At 39.6% G+C, this 13,124-nt stretch overlaps 1 protein-coding gene across 1 annotated transcript in view; it reads right to left on the reverse strand.

Moving 5' to 3' along the window:
• Nucleotides 1–4,877: 4,877 nt before the first annotated feature.
• The window catches only part of MGARP (mitochondria localized glutamic acid rich protein), a 12,468-nt gene continuing 4,221 nt past the window's right edge, over nt 4,878–13,124 (reverse strand). Inside the window, exons 2-4 of the mRNA XM_024119395.3 lie at nt 12,254–12,357; nt 7,033–7,126; nt 4,878–5,685 (exon numbers count right to left, since the gene is read on the reverse strand). Of these exons, the coding sequence (XP_023975163.1) occupies nt 5,243–5,685; nt 7,033–7,126; nt 12,254–12,357 (641 nt within the window). The 3' untranslated portion in view covers nt 4,878–5,242. The remainder of the gene's footprint in view (nt 5,686–7,032; nt 7,127–12,253; nt 12,358–13,124) is intronic.

Below are 13,124 nucleotides of genomic sequence, written 5' to 3' on the forward strand. Positions count from 1 at the left end.
GCAGGGGACACATGTTCGAGCCGTGGTCCGGGAAGATCCCACATGCCGCGGAGCAACTAAGCCCGTGTGCCACAACTACTGAGCCTGCTCTCCAGAGCCCTCGAGCCACAACTACTGAGGCCGCGTGCCACAACTACTGAAGCCCGTACGCCTAGAGCCCGTGCTCCACAACAAGAGAAGCCACTTCAATGAGAAGCCCGCGCACCGCAACGAAGAGTAGCCCCCGCTCGCCGCAACTAGAGAAAGCCTGCGCACAGCAACGAAGACCCAATGCAGCCAAAAATAAATTAAAAAAAAAAGTTTACTATCTCTATTATATAAAGAGCTTCTAAAAAATAAAAAAGGAAAGGATTGACAACACTATAGAAAATATACTAGAGATATGAACAAACAGTTTGCATAAAAAGAAATGTACATGGCCCTTAAACAAATGAAAAACTGTCCCACCTCACTCTTAATAAAGGAAATGTAAATTAAGAGTACACTGAGATATCATTTTTTTATCTATCACATTTGACAATATACTCTCACAGGAAACAGGTACTCACATATATTGCTGTTTGGGGAATGCAAAATGGCATGTCTACTTAAAGGCCTAGATACAGTGACCAACCCAGTAGCAACTGACATCCCTTAATCACCCAGATAATAGTTTAAATACTTAAATCCTTAAATACTACAGTCACATTACAAAGCAGCAGGGCTCCTGAAAGAAATGGCTGATTCCAGGTTTGGGGTAGGATATTTACATCTTATCATACCAGAAAGCAAGGAAGCTATCCAAGACTGCTAGGTTTTTTTTGTTTGTTTGTTTGTTTGTTTGTTTCCGGTACGCTGGCCTCTCCCTGCTGTGGCCTCTCCCGTTGCGGAGCGCAGGCTCCGTATGCGCAGGCCCAGCGGCCATGGCTCACGGGCCCAGCCGCTCCGCTGCACGTGGGATCCTCCCGGACCGGGGTGCGAACCCGTGTCCCCTGCATCGGCAGGCGGACTCTCAACCACTGCGCCACCAGGGAAGCCCCAGACTACTAGGTTTGAGGCAGAAAGACTCAGAAAGCACACTTGACGACTCTCCCATTTGTCAGTGATGGGAAATTTGAGCATTAATAAGGATAAAAGCTGCAAATGATTAAAGCATATAATTTATGTTTAAATCGCTGGGTTCATAATAATACTAAAAAATAATGTATTGGTCCCTGATGGAGCATGCTAGGGAGCCATCACATCGTTTTGAAACCTGGAAATAAAAAGAGAGATCCAAGTATTTACACTGTCTTTCCTGTATGAGCTTTACCTCAGTGTAATCAAACGGTTGGCGAAAGAAGTTCCCCTCTATAGAAGTAGTCCCGCTAATAAATCATGATAAAATTACAAGAGCAAACTCCTAGTGAAATAATGGATCGATGACTTCCAGCATCACAAAGAGAAAAACAATCAGCCATTGTGGGTCCCGATGGAAGTGCGAAGTCCGCCTATGAAGTATTCCTGTCCAAACAACAGGCCTAAATCTGACTGAACCTCTAGAGCTAAATGCCAACTTATAGGCAGTACAAGGGAGAGGAACATGTTACACAAAACCAAAAAATACACATGCTGGTAATAAGCAAAACCCAGACTGAAACAAAGCTACGGATCAAATGACCCAGTTTATTAAAAAAAATAAATTGCAAGGAGAAACAAAGGGGAGATGAAGGGGAACCTATAGAAAAATAGACTTAAGGACATATTGACCAATTGCAATTTGTGGGCTTCGATTCTGAGCCAAAAAACAAACTGAAGGGAGGAGAAAACCCTTTATGAGGCAGTGAAGGAAACTTGATTCCTGACTAGATAATTAGCAATACTAAAGAATTATTATTGCTATTATTATTATTATTTTACGTACAGGCAGTAGTAGTCATAGAAGATTAAGTGGGTGAGACTCTACGAATACAAGATTTGCCAAGAGTTGATAATTGGTAAACCTGGCTGAGGGCACACGAAGATTCCTTACACTGTTCTCTCTACTTTTGTTTGAAATTTTCCACAAGATAACCTTAAAAAGAAATATGTATGTATATATATATATATATTTTTTTTTTAAGATGAGGAAGTTTGTGTTTTTGAATGACTTTGAGTGGACATTAATAATGTGGTTGAATAAAATAGCTAGAATGGGGCTTCCCTGGTGGCGCAGTGGTTGAGAGTCCGCCTGCCGATGCAGGGGACGCGGGTTCGTGCCCCGGTCCGGGAGGATCCCACATGCCGCGGAGCGGCTGGGCACGTGAGCCATGGCCGCTGAACCTGCATGTCCGGAGCCTGTGCTCCGCAAAGGGAGAGGCCACAGGGGTGAGAGGCCCGCGTACGGCAAAAAAAAAAAAAAAAAAAAAAAGAAAGAAACCAAAACCAAAACCAAACCGATATTCCAAGGTTGTCAAATCACAGAGTAGGATTTGTAGGGATTTATCCTGTAACCCATTTTCCAAAGAAATATATAAGGGGACTCACCCAAACACAGAGAAGACAGAACTTTTTCGAAAGCTATAACCAAACTATTTAGAAGGAACAGAAAAATACATAAAAAAGCTAGAATTATGGTGATTCATCCTGTGATTATGAGGAAAGCCTGCCAAGGATAAAGCCAAAACACTCTTGATAGTATTGGGTTGCCCAAAACTTTCGTTTGGTTAATGACCATGTTGTTCAATAAAGTTCTGGGTGAAAATGAAAAAATGTGTCTTTTCTTGTTACTTAAAACCGAACGAACTTTTTGGCCGACCCAAGAAAACAGAATAATAGAAATAACCTGGTCCTTAACAACTGAGCCACAGAATAAACCAACCTGGCAGCTGCCTGACCTCTGGAGAGCTGGTTAGATCATAACTATCTCTGTTGTTTAATCTATTTTGAGTTGGTTTCTGTTATTTGCAGCAGAAAGCATCCTAACTAAAACAGTGGAGAAGAATGCATTTGTGTGTGCGTGTTGAGGTCGTAGGGTGGTACTGGGTCGTGTTTTTGCTCCATCTTACAGAATGTTTCGTGAAACACCATCCCTTAATTGCAATGATTAAGTCCTTGCAGTTATTATTTCTTGCTAGCTCTCCAATTCCAGAGGCATTAGGCCAGCCAGTATATCATCGTCCACCTATATCGTACCCTAGTTTACCATGGGTGAAAATCTTAGCAACCGCACTGCTGCAGAAGGCCAGGGACTCGAAGTTCTCCCCCTACCACCAGTGATGGGGTCCTCATCGCCATCCAGCTGGAGGGTGATACAATTCCAGGACCCTATTCTTAGGCTCTGCTTCCTGGGACCACATCCAGTACAGATCTTAGGTGGAGTTCCTGGAAACAGAGCTTGAAACAGGAATTTTGGAGGCAGGTGATGTATTAAAGGAGTGCTCCCAGGGGACTAGGAAAGAGGCAAGCGGGAGAGAACAGGGGGAGAAAGCTAAGCAAGGATGTAATCTCAGCGGGAAACCAGCTTCGACTGGGAAGCTCTGCGCTGTCCCTCGGCGGCCTCGGCTCCACCTTTTGTACCACCACGGTAGTCACTCATCAACTGTGAGCTGCCTGGGGTGAGGGTGGGGGCGGGGTGTGTGTGTGACACTCAGAGCAGCTAGGGTAAAACGTACTGGCCCAGTTAAAGGGATCTAGTCAGGGCGTCAGTAGCATCCACTACCACTTCCCCACTTACCTGAGTAGCCATAATCTCACTAGACCCTGCGTGGCCTAGGCCACCCCCGCATAACCATTCTCCCTCTCTGAAATCATCTCCACTGCTCTCCCTCTTTTTCATTCCACTTTAGCCGCACACTGGCCACCTTGCAATTGCTCAAATTCTCTAGCACATTCATGCTTCAGCTCCTTTACCCTTCTCAGTCCCCTCATCTGGCATGATTTTCCGCTGCTCTCCCACCAGCCCCGCCCTGCCGTGTCCTCATGACTAGGTGCCTTATACATCCTTCACATTTATACTCGCAAGACAGCTTCTGAGTAAGCCAGCTTCTCTGGCTGCCCTAACCAACACTTATAATCCCTTTACTTTCATTATTTTTCTTTTCAAATACTTATCAGTATCTCACACACTATACAGTTGTCTTCTTTTTTTTTTTTTTACTAAATTCTCTCTGACCAACTTTGGAATTTCCTAATTTTAAAAACTGATGTCAGAGAAGAAATGTTGAAATACTATTAAAAACATTAGATTTGCTGAAAAGTATCCCCTGCCTAGTTATGCTACTCTAAATACTGTGGCAACGTTAACCACATTTTCTCTATCAGTGTGGAGAATTTGGAGTTCTTTATTCTTTTGAGTGGCTCATTCTCATTCATTGCTGCATTTTCTGTGGATGAAGCAGTATTTTTTTTTTTATAAACTCCTACACACTAAAAATTGTAATTGTAATTTTTTTTAAACATCTTTACAGTTGTCTTCTTTATCTTGTTTATTATTTATATTTGTTTAGAGTATTTATATATACCCTAGAACATGAGCTGGGAAGGGTAGGAATTTTTATCTTTTTTTTTTTTAAATCTCAACACTTAAAACAGTGCCTGGTAAATTACAGGTGCTCAGTTAATATTTGTTGACTACGGGAATGAATGAATGAATGAATGAATGAATGACCACTGGCACAAAGTGCCAGGATAAATGCTGCCTGTAGAGAACTAAACTGAAATGGAAAATACTGGCACAGCCCGCCGTGTAATATAGATGGGAGAACGGATACATATATTGTTGCCATATGCAGAGTTCTCCCGAGATTATGTTTTCTTTGATAACATTGCAATGTTCATGTGATGTTATATGTGTGTATATTAGTATATACTATTTATACACATAAATATTAGTGAATAAAAATAGAAGCACTAAAGATTTTCCAAGTTTATTTAAATGAGTTCAAATCAAAACTCAAGAATCTAGATTTACATACATTAAAGAAAGGTAAAATTATAGCAAAATTAAAGCGAATGCAGGTTGTATAGATAGCTCAATTCCTATGATATAAAATTTAAATCCACAGGTGAAACTCTTTAAGCTCTTTACATGTCATATTCTGATCCCAGAGAGTAGAAAACTATTCAGCATGCAAAATCTCAAATCTCTCGATCCTGAAATCTATCAGGAGATACCCCAAATCCTCAAGGCACATTAACATTTTCTGGAAAAGAAGCCTTTTTAAAATCTAAGGTTACTGAAACTACAAAAACACCTATCGGACCCTCTGTGGCATTTTTTGCCCAAGTGTCAATCAGCATGAGATTAGCCTTGGGCCGAGGCGGCCTCAGAACAAACACTGGCTTCTTCCTGTAAATCTGCCCCAGCAGAGGATTCTGACTCAACTGGAGAATTTTCTTCTAGTTCTGCATATTCACCACAGCTTTCGTTCTCGGTTGTACCTTTATCACTATTGATGGCAACAGCTTCATCCCGAGCTGCGCTGGTAACCTCTGACGTGGTCTCAGTGCTGACCTCTGCGGTTTCTCCCGTCCCCGCATCTGTGACCTCTGACCCAGTTTCAGCACCAGCGGCACTGGTCTCCTCGGCAGCAGCCTCCACATTGTCTGGACAGGGGGAAGCCTCTTTTATGACTGCAGCTGTAGCGTTGGGAAGCTCTGCAGCACCCATCACCGGAGCCTCCACTAAAGGTACTTCGGGGGCTTCTGAACTGGCTTCCTCGGCACCCACAAGGTTCTCTTTTGCACCTTTAAAATTTAGTCCATTAAGCAAAAGTATTAATTTAAAGAGCATGGGAAGACGGTGAGACACTGTGCAGTCATTTTAAAAAATGAGACAGATCAATAAGTACTGATAGGAAATGGTCTTCAAGGTAGTCTGTTCAGTGAAAAAAAAGCAAGGAAACGAGCAATGTATACAGTATGGTACTCTTTGTGTTAGGACAAAAGGAGGGTAATATAGACCTAGAGAGTTTTATTTGTAGAGACCCTCTCTTGGAGGACACAAAGAAACTGGTGTTATTGGTTGCCTCTGGGGAGGTAAAATGAAGGGTCTGCTCTTCTGAAAACGCTTTTGAATCTGTTGAACTTAAAAAAAATAATAATTTCATGTGTATTATTTATTCAGATACAAACCATGAAAATAAACAGGCAATGTGTCATGTGAAATAGCATGGAAAAGTAGCTAACTTACTAGCTGATGACCCTGAGAAGCCACTAGTCCTCCCTCAACCTCATTTTTGTCATCTGTAAAATGGGGATATTAATAATATCTACCTCACAGAACTATTGGGAGGACTGACTACAATAATATGTATGAAGAGGGGTTTAAAACCAAGGAAGTGCTATGGAAATGCTGTATTTTATCATTATTACAATCAGCCATCTCATGATTATATTCAATAATGTTTATTAATGATATTCTGTTTCTTATTGTTCTCATGACTAAAAGGTTAAAACTGGTCCATGAGCAGCTGTTTTCTTTGTCCCTAAATAGTGATCATGGTATTTGATAATAATGGCCTTATAGTTGAGATGGTAAAAAGTGTGGTTTAAAGCAAGCAGTTTAAGGCAAGAAATATACATTAGGGTGAAAATGTCAAACTTCTGTTCTTACAAGTTGCCATTTTATCAGTCAGATCAACTGAGGGACTCAGCAGACATGACTGAATCTGCTAATGTCACTGCACACAGGTGGTCTTAGCCAAAACTGAAACAAAATTAGTTTCATGCCTTAAAAAAAATTAACGAGAGAAATGAAAGGTCAAGCTGCTGAGAGAGACAGATACTAAAATTATGCCTGCATGAATGGAAACCTGAGCAGGGGAAAAGTAATATTACCACACAAAGAAGTCAAAGCTGCTGGTCAGCAGTTTAAATGTACAATGTTTTCATTTACCAAATGCCCTCATCCACCAAAACCTCTAACAATATTCTTTAGGCTTTGGTTGGACTTTTCCTTTCTGAATGAACTCCTACCCAGAGTCATTTTGGATTAAGTTAGTAAAGAAGCCAAAAACAAATACTGTCCATTGCTAGACTAAGATAATGAAAATCAGTGCCTCAAGGAAAAAGAAAATAGTAAATTCACTTTACCTGGAAGTGGATGTAACTCTGCTTTGGTTTTTTCTTTCAAATTCGTTATATGATCGCTGTGTTTACCTTTCTCTGATGTGATTCTCTTGTAAGTCTGAAAGTAAATGTGTGCTTAAGTTTATTTCTTGAGCTCTAAGATTCATCATGCCAAGTTTAAAGCTATCTACGGTTCAAACAGGAGAAACCAACACACACCATCTACTCTTTTATTTCCCCTCTGGAAAGCTTTGTCAATAATTAGAATGCTTTAAAAAAGGAAAGAAACAAATGTTCTAACAGAGGTCAAAGATAACTGAAAACACACAAGGGGGATAGATAAAGACCAAGAAGCAAAAAAAATTATGCTAGAATCAAAATATTCTGACAGGCATTTGCAAATATCCTCTGGCATTTATCTCAGAGTAATGGAAATTTATATGCACACAAAAACCTGTACACAAATGTTCATGGTAGCTTTATTTGTAATAGGCAAAAACTGGAACCAGTCCAGACGTCCTACAACCGGTGAATGGTTACACAGACTGTGGTACATCCATGACATAGGGCACTACTCAGCCATAAAAGGGATGAACTATAGATACAGGAAACAATCTGGATGAATCTCCAGGTAAATTATGCTGAGTGAAAAAAGCCAATCTCAAAAGGTTACACACCTTAGGATTCCATTTATGTAACATTACCATTATTATTATTAATTTTTTTTTCGGGTAACGTTCTTGAAATGACAAGAAATACAGAAATAGAGAGCAGATTAGTAGTTGTCAGGAAGTGGGAGGAAGGGAAGGGGAGAGCAGGCGGGAAGTGAGTACAATTACAAAAGAACAACACAAGGGACCCTTGTGGCGAGGGGACAGTCTTGTCTCTTGACTCTGGTGGTGAATACACGAATCTACACGTGATAAAATTGCTTAGGCTAAATACATGCGCTTGAGCGTACACACACACACACGCACACACACGCACACGTGCATGTAAAACTGGTGGAATTTGAATAAGGTCTATGGATCGTATCCATGTCAGTTTCCTGCCTGTGATATTGTTTTACAGTTAGCAAAGATGTTGTCACTGGGGGAAAAGAGGCAAAAGGTATATGAGCTCTCTATTAGTTCTTATGACTGCGGGTGAAACTCAATTCTCCCACAAAGAAAAGTCTTCCAAAAGTCTTCCCAAATGACCCATTTGTAGACCCCAGTGAAGATTCCTTACGTCAGCTAGGTTTAGTCATTAAAAGCAGTCATATGACTGGCCCACAGGTTACTTGAGAAACAAAATTGGTAATAAAGCCATCTTAATCTTAGATACAATGTGCAGGCCTCCTTTCATTTCAAAATCAAGTAGTAATCTCTGGCCTGTATTCATATTAGACAATGCTATTTTAAAAATGAAAATCTCACTAGATAATATTGTTTATATTATCTCAGCTTAAAAAAATGTTGGTAGCTATTTCTTAGAGTCAGGTAGGATGACAGATTTTTAAAATTTGCATATTTATATGTAGTATTTTCTAAATTTTTAATCATCATAAACCATTAACCTCATTAAAAGTTATCCTACGCAAATTACAAACCATTTTATAGCATGTTAAAATTAGACTGTGAAAATGGAAAACTCCATAAGCTCGGGGGTGGAAATGTTGCAAAAGTGGCCCTTGAACAAACTCCCAGGGTTTGGTGAATTCTGACTTGAATCCTATGGCTTTGAAACACACAGAGCAAACAGGATCAGCAGGAATGACGGTCAACATTTTTGTATAAAAGCAGGGAATATTTTCCTAGTGGGATGGGAGCTCCTGACTTGTACACCGAGTCAGCACCCTCAGCTCTCAGTACAGTAAAGCTGAACCTGTGCCCAAGTTCATGTCCCTGAAATGGCCATCCCAGCAGCAACATCCCTAGGCCATTAGTCTCACTGTTCAAGGGGCTAAAACACAATTTAGCTGCTAAAGCGGAATCAAAGAGATATAAGAGTAATTCACGCTCATGTGCGACCCAGAGGATCTAGCTTTTTCAAATCGAACATAATCAAGCAGAGAGGAAGAAAGGTCTATTAGAAGAGAGAGTCTCGAAATTAGACTTTGAAGTTATTTCCAAATGATATTTTGTATTTATTAAATGTAAGCATCTAAACTCTACCACAGCTTTTAGAAACCAGTCTGGCATTTTGTTCTTCCAAGATACCCAGACCCTCAAAGAAATGGAAGTGACCTGGGCCTTTCTCAGATCTTCAGAGGCTCTGGTAGTAGATTTCACTTGGAAATGAAAAAGTGCTCTCGTCTAGGGAAGACCTGTGGATTCAATTCAGATAAATCTAATATAGAATGTATTTTAGTGCAGGACAAGGAAGGGAAGGGGAGGACTAGAATATGGGTTTTTGAGTGCCTCAGGTTCTGTATTTCCTCCTGAAAGTAGCGTAAGAAGATTCTTGGGAATTAAGGCTTCCAACATTCAAGATTAAAACTACATAATCTTAACAAGGCTCACCTGTGGAAACTGGAGTGATCTAGCAAATAAGTTTAGCTGACGAAGAAGTCAGAGTGAAGGAATATTCAAAATCTTATCTGGTGGATATCATTCTGGTTGCTTTCTTTTTCTGTAGATTTCTTCATTTGTTCCTAACTAATTACTTCAAATAATTAACCTGAACATTTTTTTTAATGAAGCACAGGATAGTCCCTCAAAATACTTTTCGTATATAATCTCTTTGCAGCTGACGAAGAATTCAGAGTGAAGGAATATTCAAAATCTTATCTGGTGGATATCATTTTGGTTGCTTTCTTTTTCTGTAGATTTCTTCTTCATTTGTTCCTAACTAATTACTTCAAATAATTAACCTGAACATTTTTTTTAATAGATTTCTTCTTCATTTGTTCCTAACTACTTACTTCAAATAATTAACCTGAACATTTTTTTTAATGAAGCACAGGAGGGTCCCTCAAAATACTTTTCGTATATAATCTCTTTGCCCTCCATCTTCAATAACTAATGGCTATCTTCTGACACAAGGTTTACATAAAGCCTTTTAAAATATATGGATCAGAGCACTTGTATTTTCCAAGTGACGTTTCGTGTGAATTATACTTGAAATATTTCTGATTGTATCAAAAAAAAAACAAACTACATAATCTTAGAGGTGGAAAGGGACTTAGAGATCATCACCTTGTCCAATTTCCACTCCCACTGTGAGAGAACAAGGCCAGAAAGAGCTCTCAGGAGTAGCCAGTTCCTAACCATCCAGTTTAAGATTGCTTTTGCAAAGAAAGAGTTAGTGGACTGCAGAGGTTCATGTCTGGCACCGGTAAACATAATTAGGGGTGTAGAGATGTCCAGATGAAATTCAGTCTTCCAGCTTCCCGCATAATCACATGGCCTAGTTTAATCTGTTTTCCAGTGGCCTTTATCCAACTATAGCAGCCCTGGGCAGCGAATTCAATATTAAGCAGTAGAAAGCTGGTAAAAGCAAAGGAATCTGGGTATGAGTGAAAGCGGGTAGATTAGTGGAAGACAAGAATATAAGTGACATGTTTGAACTTTCCTGGCTTCTTGAGGCTTTCAAATTTCTGAAGAGTAGAATACGGATTTTGGTTTCATTATCTACATAGTCCTATAAACTGCTGCTAGTTATGACTAAAAATCTCTTTATGCTTATTTCTGTGAGGTCAAGCCAAAATGTAGTGACTGTGTAGTCTTATGGTTCCTGAACAATATATACTTATTCTACTTTTATTCATAATAAAGATTAGATTTCAGTCTAGAAAGTTTATGACAAAATGAGGGATGATTCAAATCAATAGGATTATTCATTCATTTATTCATTTATTTATTTATTCATTTATTTATTTTTGGCCACGCAGCGCAGCTTACGGGATCTTAGTTCCCCAACCAGGGACTGAACTGGGCCCACAGCAGTGAAAGCACTGAGTCCTAACCCCTGGACCTCCAGGGAACTCCTAGAATTATCTTAGTAACTCACAAATGTTTCTTTTTTTTTTTTACCCTCCAAAATCATACTATTAAAAGCTTTGTTTTACAGTGATTACTTGTGGGGAGTGGATAAGGAAGACCAGGGAGGAAAACATTCTTTTGATTTTCTATACGTCTATTTTGAATTTTAAAAAAATATATAGATAAATATTACTTTTAAAAAATAAAAGTAGGGCTTCCCTGGTGGCGCAGTGGTTGAGAGTCCGCCTGCCGATGCAGGGGACGCGGGTTCGTGCCCCGGTCCGGGAAGATCCCATGTGCCGCGGAGCGGCTGGGCCCGTGAGCCGTGGCCGCTGAGCCTGCGCGTCCGGAGCCTGCGCTCCGCCACGGGAGAGGCCACAGCAGTGAGAGGCCCGCGTACCGAAAAAATAAATAAATAAAAAATAAAATAGAAGTAAAGTAAAGATATAAAGCTAATAAAAAACTACGGAGACAGTAAAAAGACTAGGGGGCGAGAGGTTAGAATGAATGGTTGGAGCACAGGGGATTTTTAGGGCAATGAAACTATTCTGTGTGCTACTGTCATGGTGGATACATGTCAGTATATATTTGTTAAAACCCATATAATGTACAACACGGAGTGAACCCTCATGTAAACTACAGCCTTTAGTTAATAGTAATGTATCACTATTGACCCATCAGTTGTAACAAATGTATCTCACTAAAGCAAGGTTGTTGATTTGGGAAAAGGGGACAGAGGGGTGAGAGGAAGTATACGGGAATTCTCTGTACTCTCTGTAAACCTAAAACTGCTCCAAAAAATAAAGTCTATTCATTTTTCTTTGGCCGTGTTGCGCAGCGTGGGGAATCTCTGTTCCCCGACCAGGGATGGAACTCGCACCCCCCCGCAGTAGAAGCGTGGAGTGTTCACCACTGGACCACCAGGGGAGTCCCATAGAGTCTATTAATTTTTAAAAAGTCTCTCTCTCAAAACAGTTCTTGTCAAATGTTAATAATAGTATCTACCTTAAAGAATTGTTGTAATAATTAAATGAGCCATGAGTCTGTCACGTGGTAAACACGCGAATGTCAGCCATTAGTACTGTTAGTATTTATAATAACATTGCTTTTAATGAAAGTCATCCACAGTTAGTGGTATTAAGTATTTTATACTTAACATTTTTTTTCATAATCTTGTATATTTAATTAATCCCATGTCTTGATCTTGACATTGCTTTGAGTTTTCCCACAGGTTGTAAAATATATGAATTCCTGAGCACCAAAGTTATTAAAACACTTACATAATATCCACCAGCACTGACTGTGACACCTACAACCAGATAATAGATCATATTTGATCCAGATGATCCAGGGAATTTGTTAGATGACATCCAGCGAAGAGATGCTAGGAAAACAAGTTTAAACACAGTCAGCTCCACCACGGGCAAAACTATTTTAAATGAGTACATCCAAAAAAATTTTTTTACCCCTCAGTGAACCTAGAACCTATTAACATCAACGGACTTTAGCTTAAAGGAATACAGTATTACAAGGTAGGGTAATAATTCCACCTGACATTTTCTTAATCTAATTTGATAATTACTTATGAAACCTGTCATCCTGATGCTTTGCATCATGCTTTTCTTGGAAGGAATGCAGACGTGGGTAAGGAGAAATGACAAAGCCTTAAACAGTTTTAACAGTCAAACGAGATGCATGTGAGCAAAAGAAATCCATTTATTGTATATTCTACACCACAGGATTCAACGGAAAAGATTATTTTTACAAAAAATGAATTAAATACATTTGTGCTTAAAATCTGTATGTTAAATAAAACATTTATGTTGAAATCCAACACATTTCTGTAAATTTCTATAATACAAATGTAGACATAGAAGGGAACTTTAATTCTTCTAATATGAAACCTTTAAAGATAGGCAGATAGAAGATTTTTTAAAATTTTTTTAATTTATTTTTTAACATCTTTATTGGAGTATAATTGCTTTACAATGGTGTGTTAGTTTCTGCTTTATAACAAAGTGATTCAGCTATACATATACATATATCCCCATATCTCCTCCCTCTTGCGTCTCCCTCCCACCCTCCCTATCCCACCCCTCTAGGTGGTCACAAAGCACCGAGCTGATCTCCCTGTGCTATGCGGCTGCTTCC

This window comes from Physeter macrocephalus, chromosome 7 (genome assembly GCF_002837175.3).
Source record: "Physeter macrocephalus isolate SW-GA chromosome 7, ASM283717v5, whole genome shotgun sequence".
NCBI lineage: Eukaryota > Metazoa > Chordata > Mammalia > Artiodactyla > Physeteridae > Physeter > Physeter macrocephalus.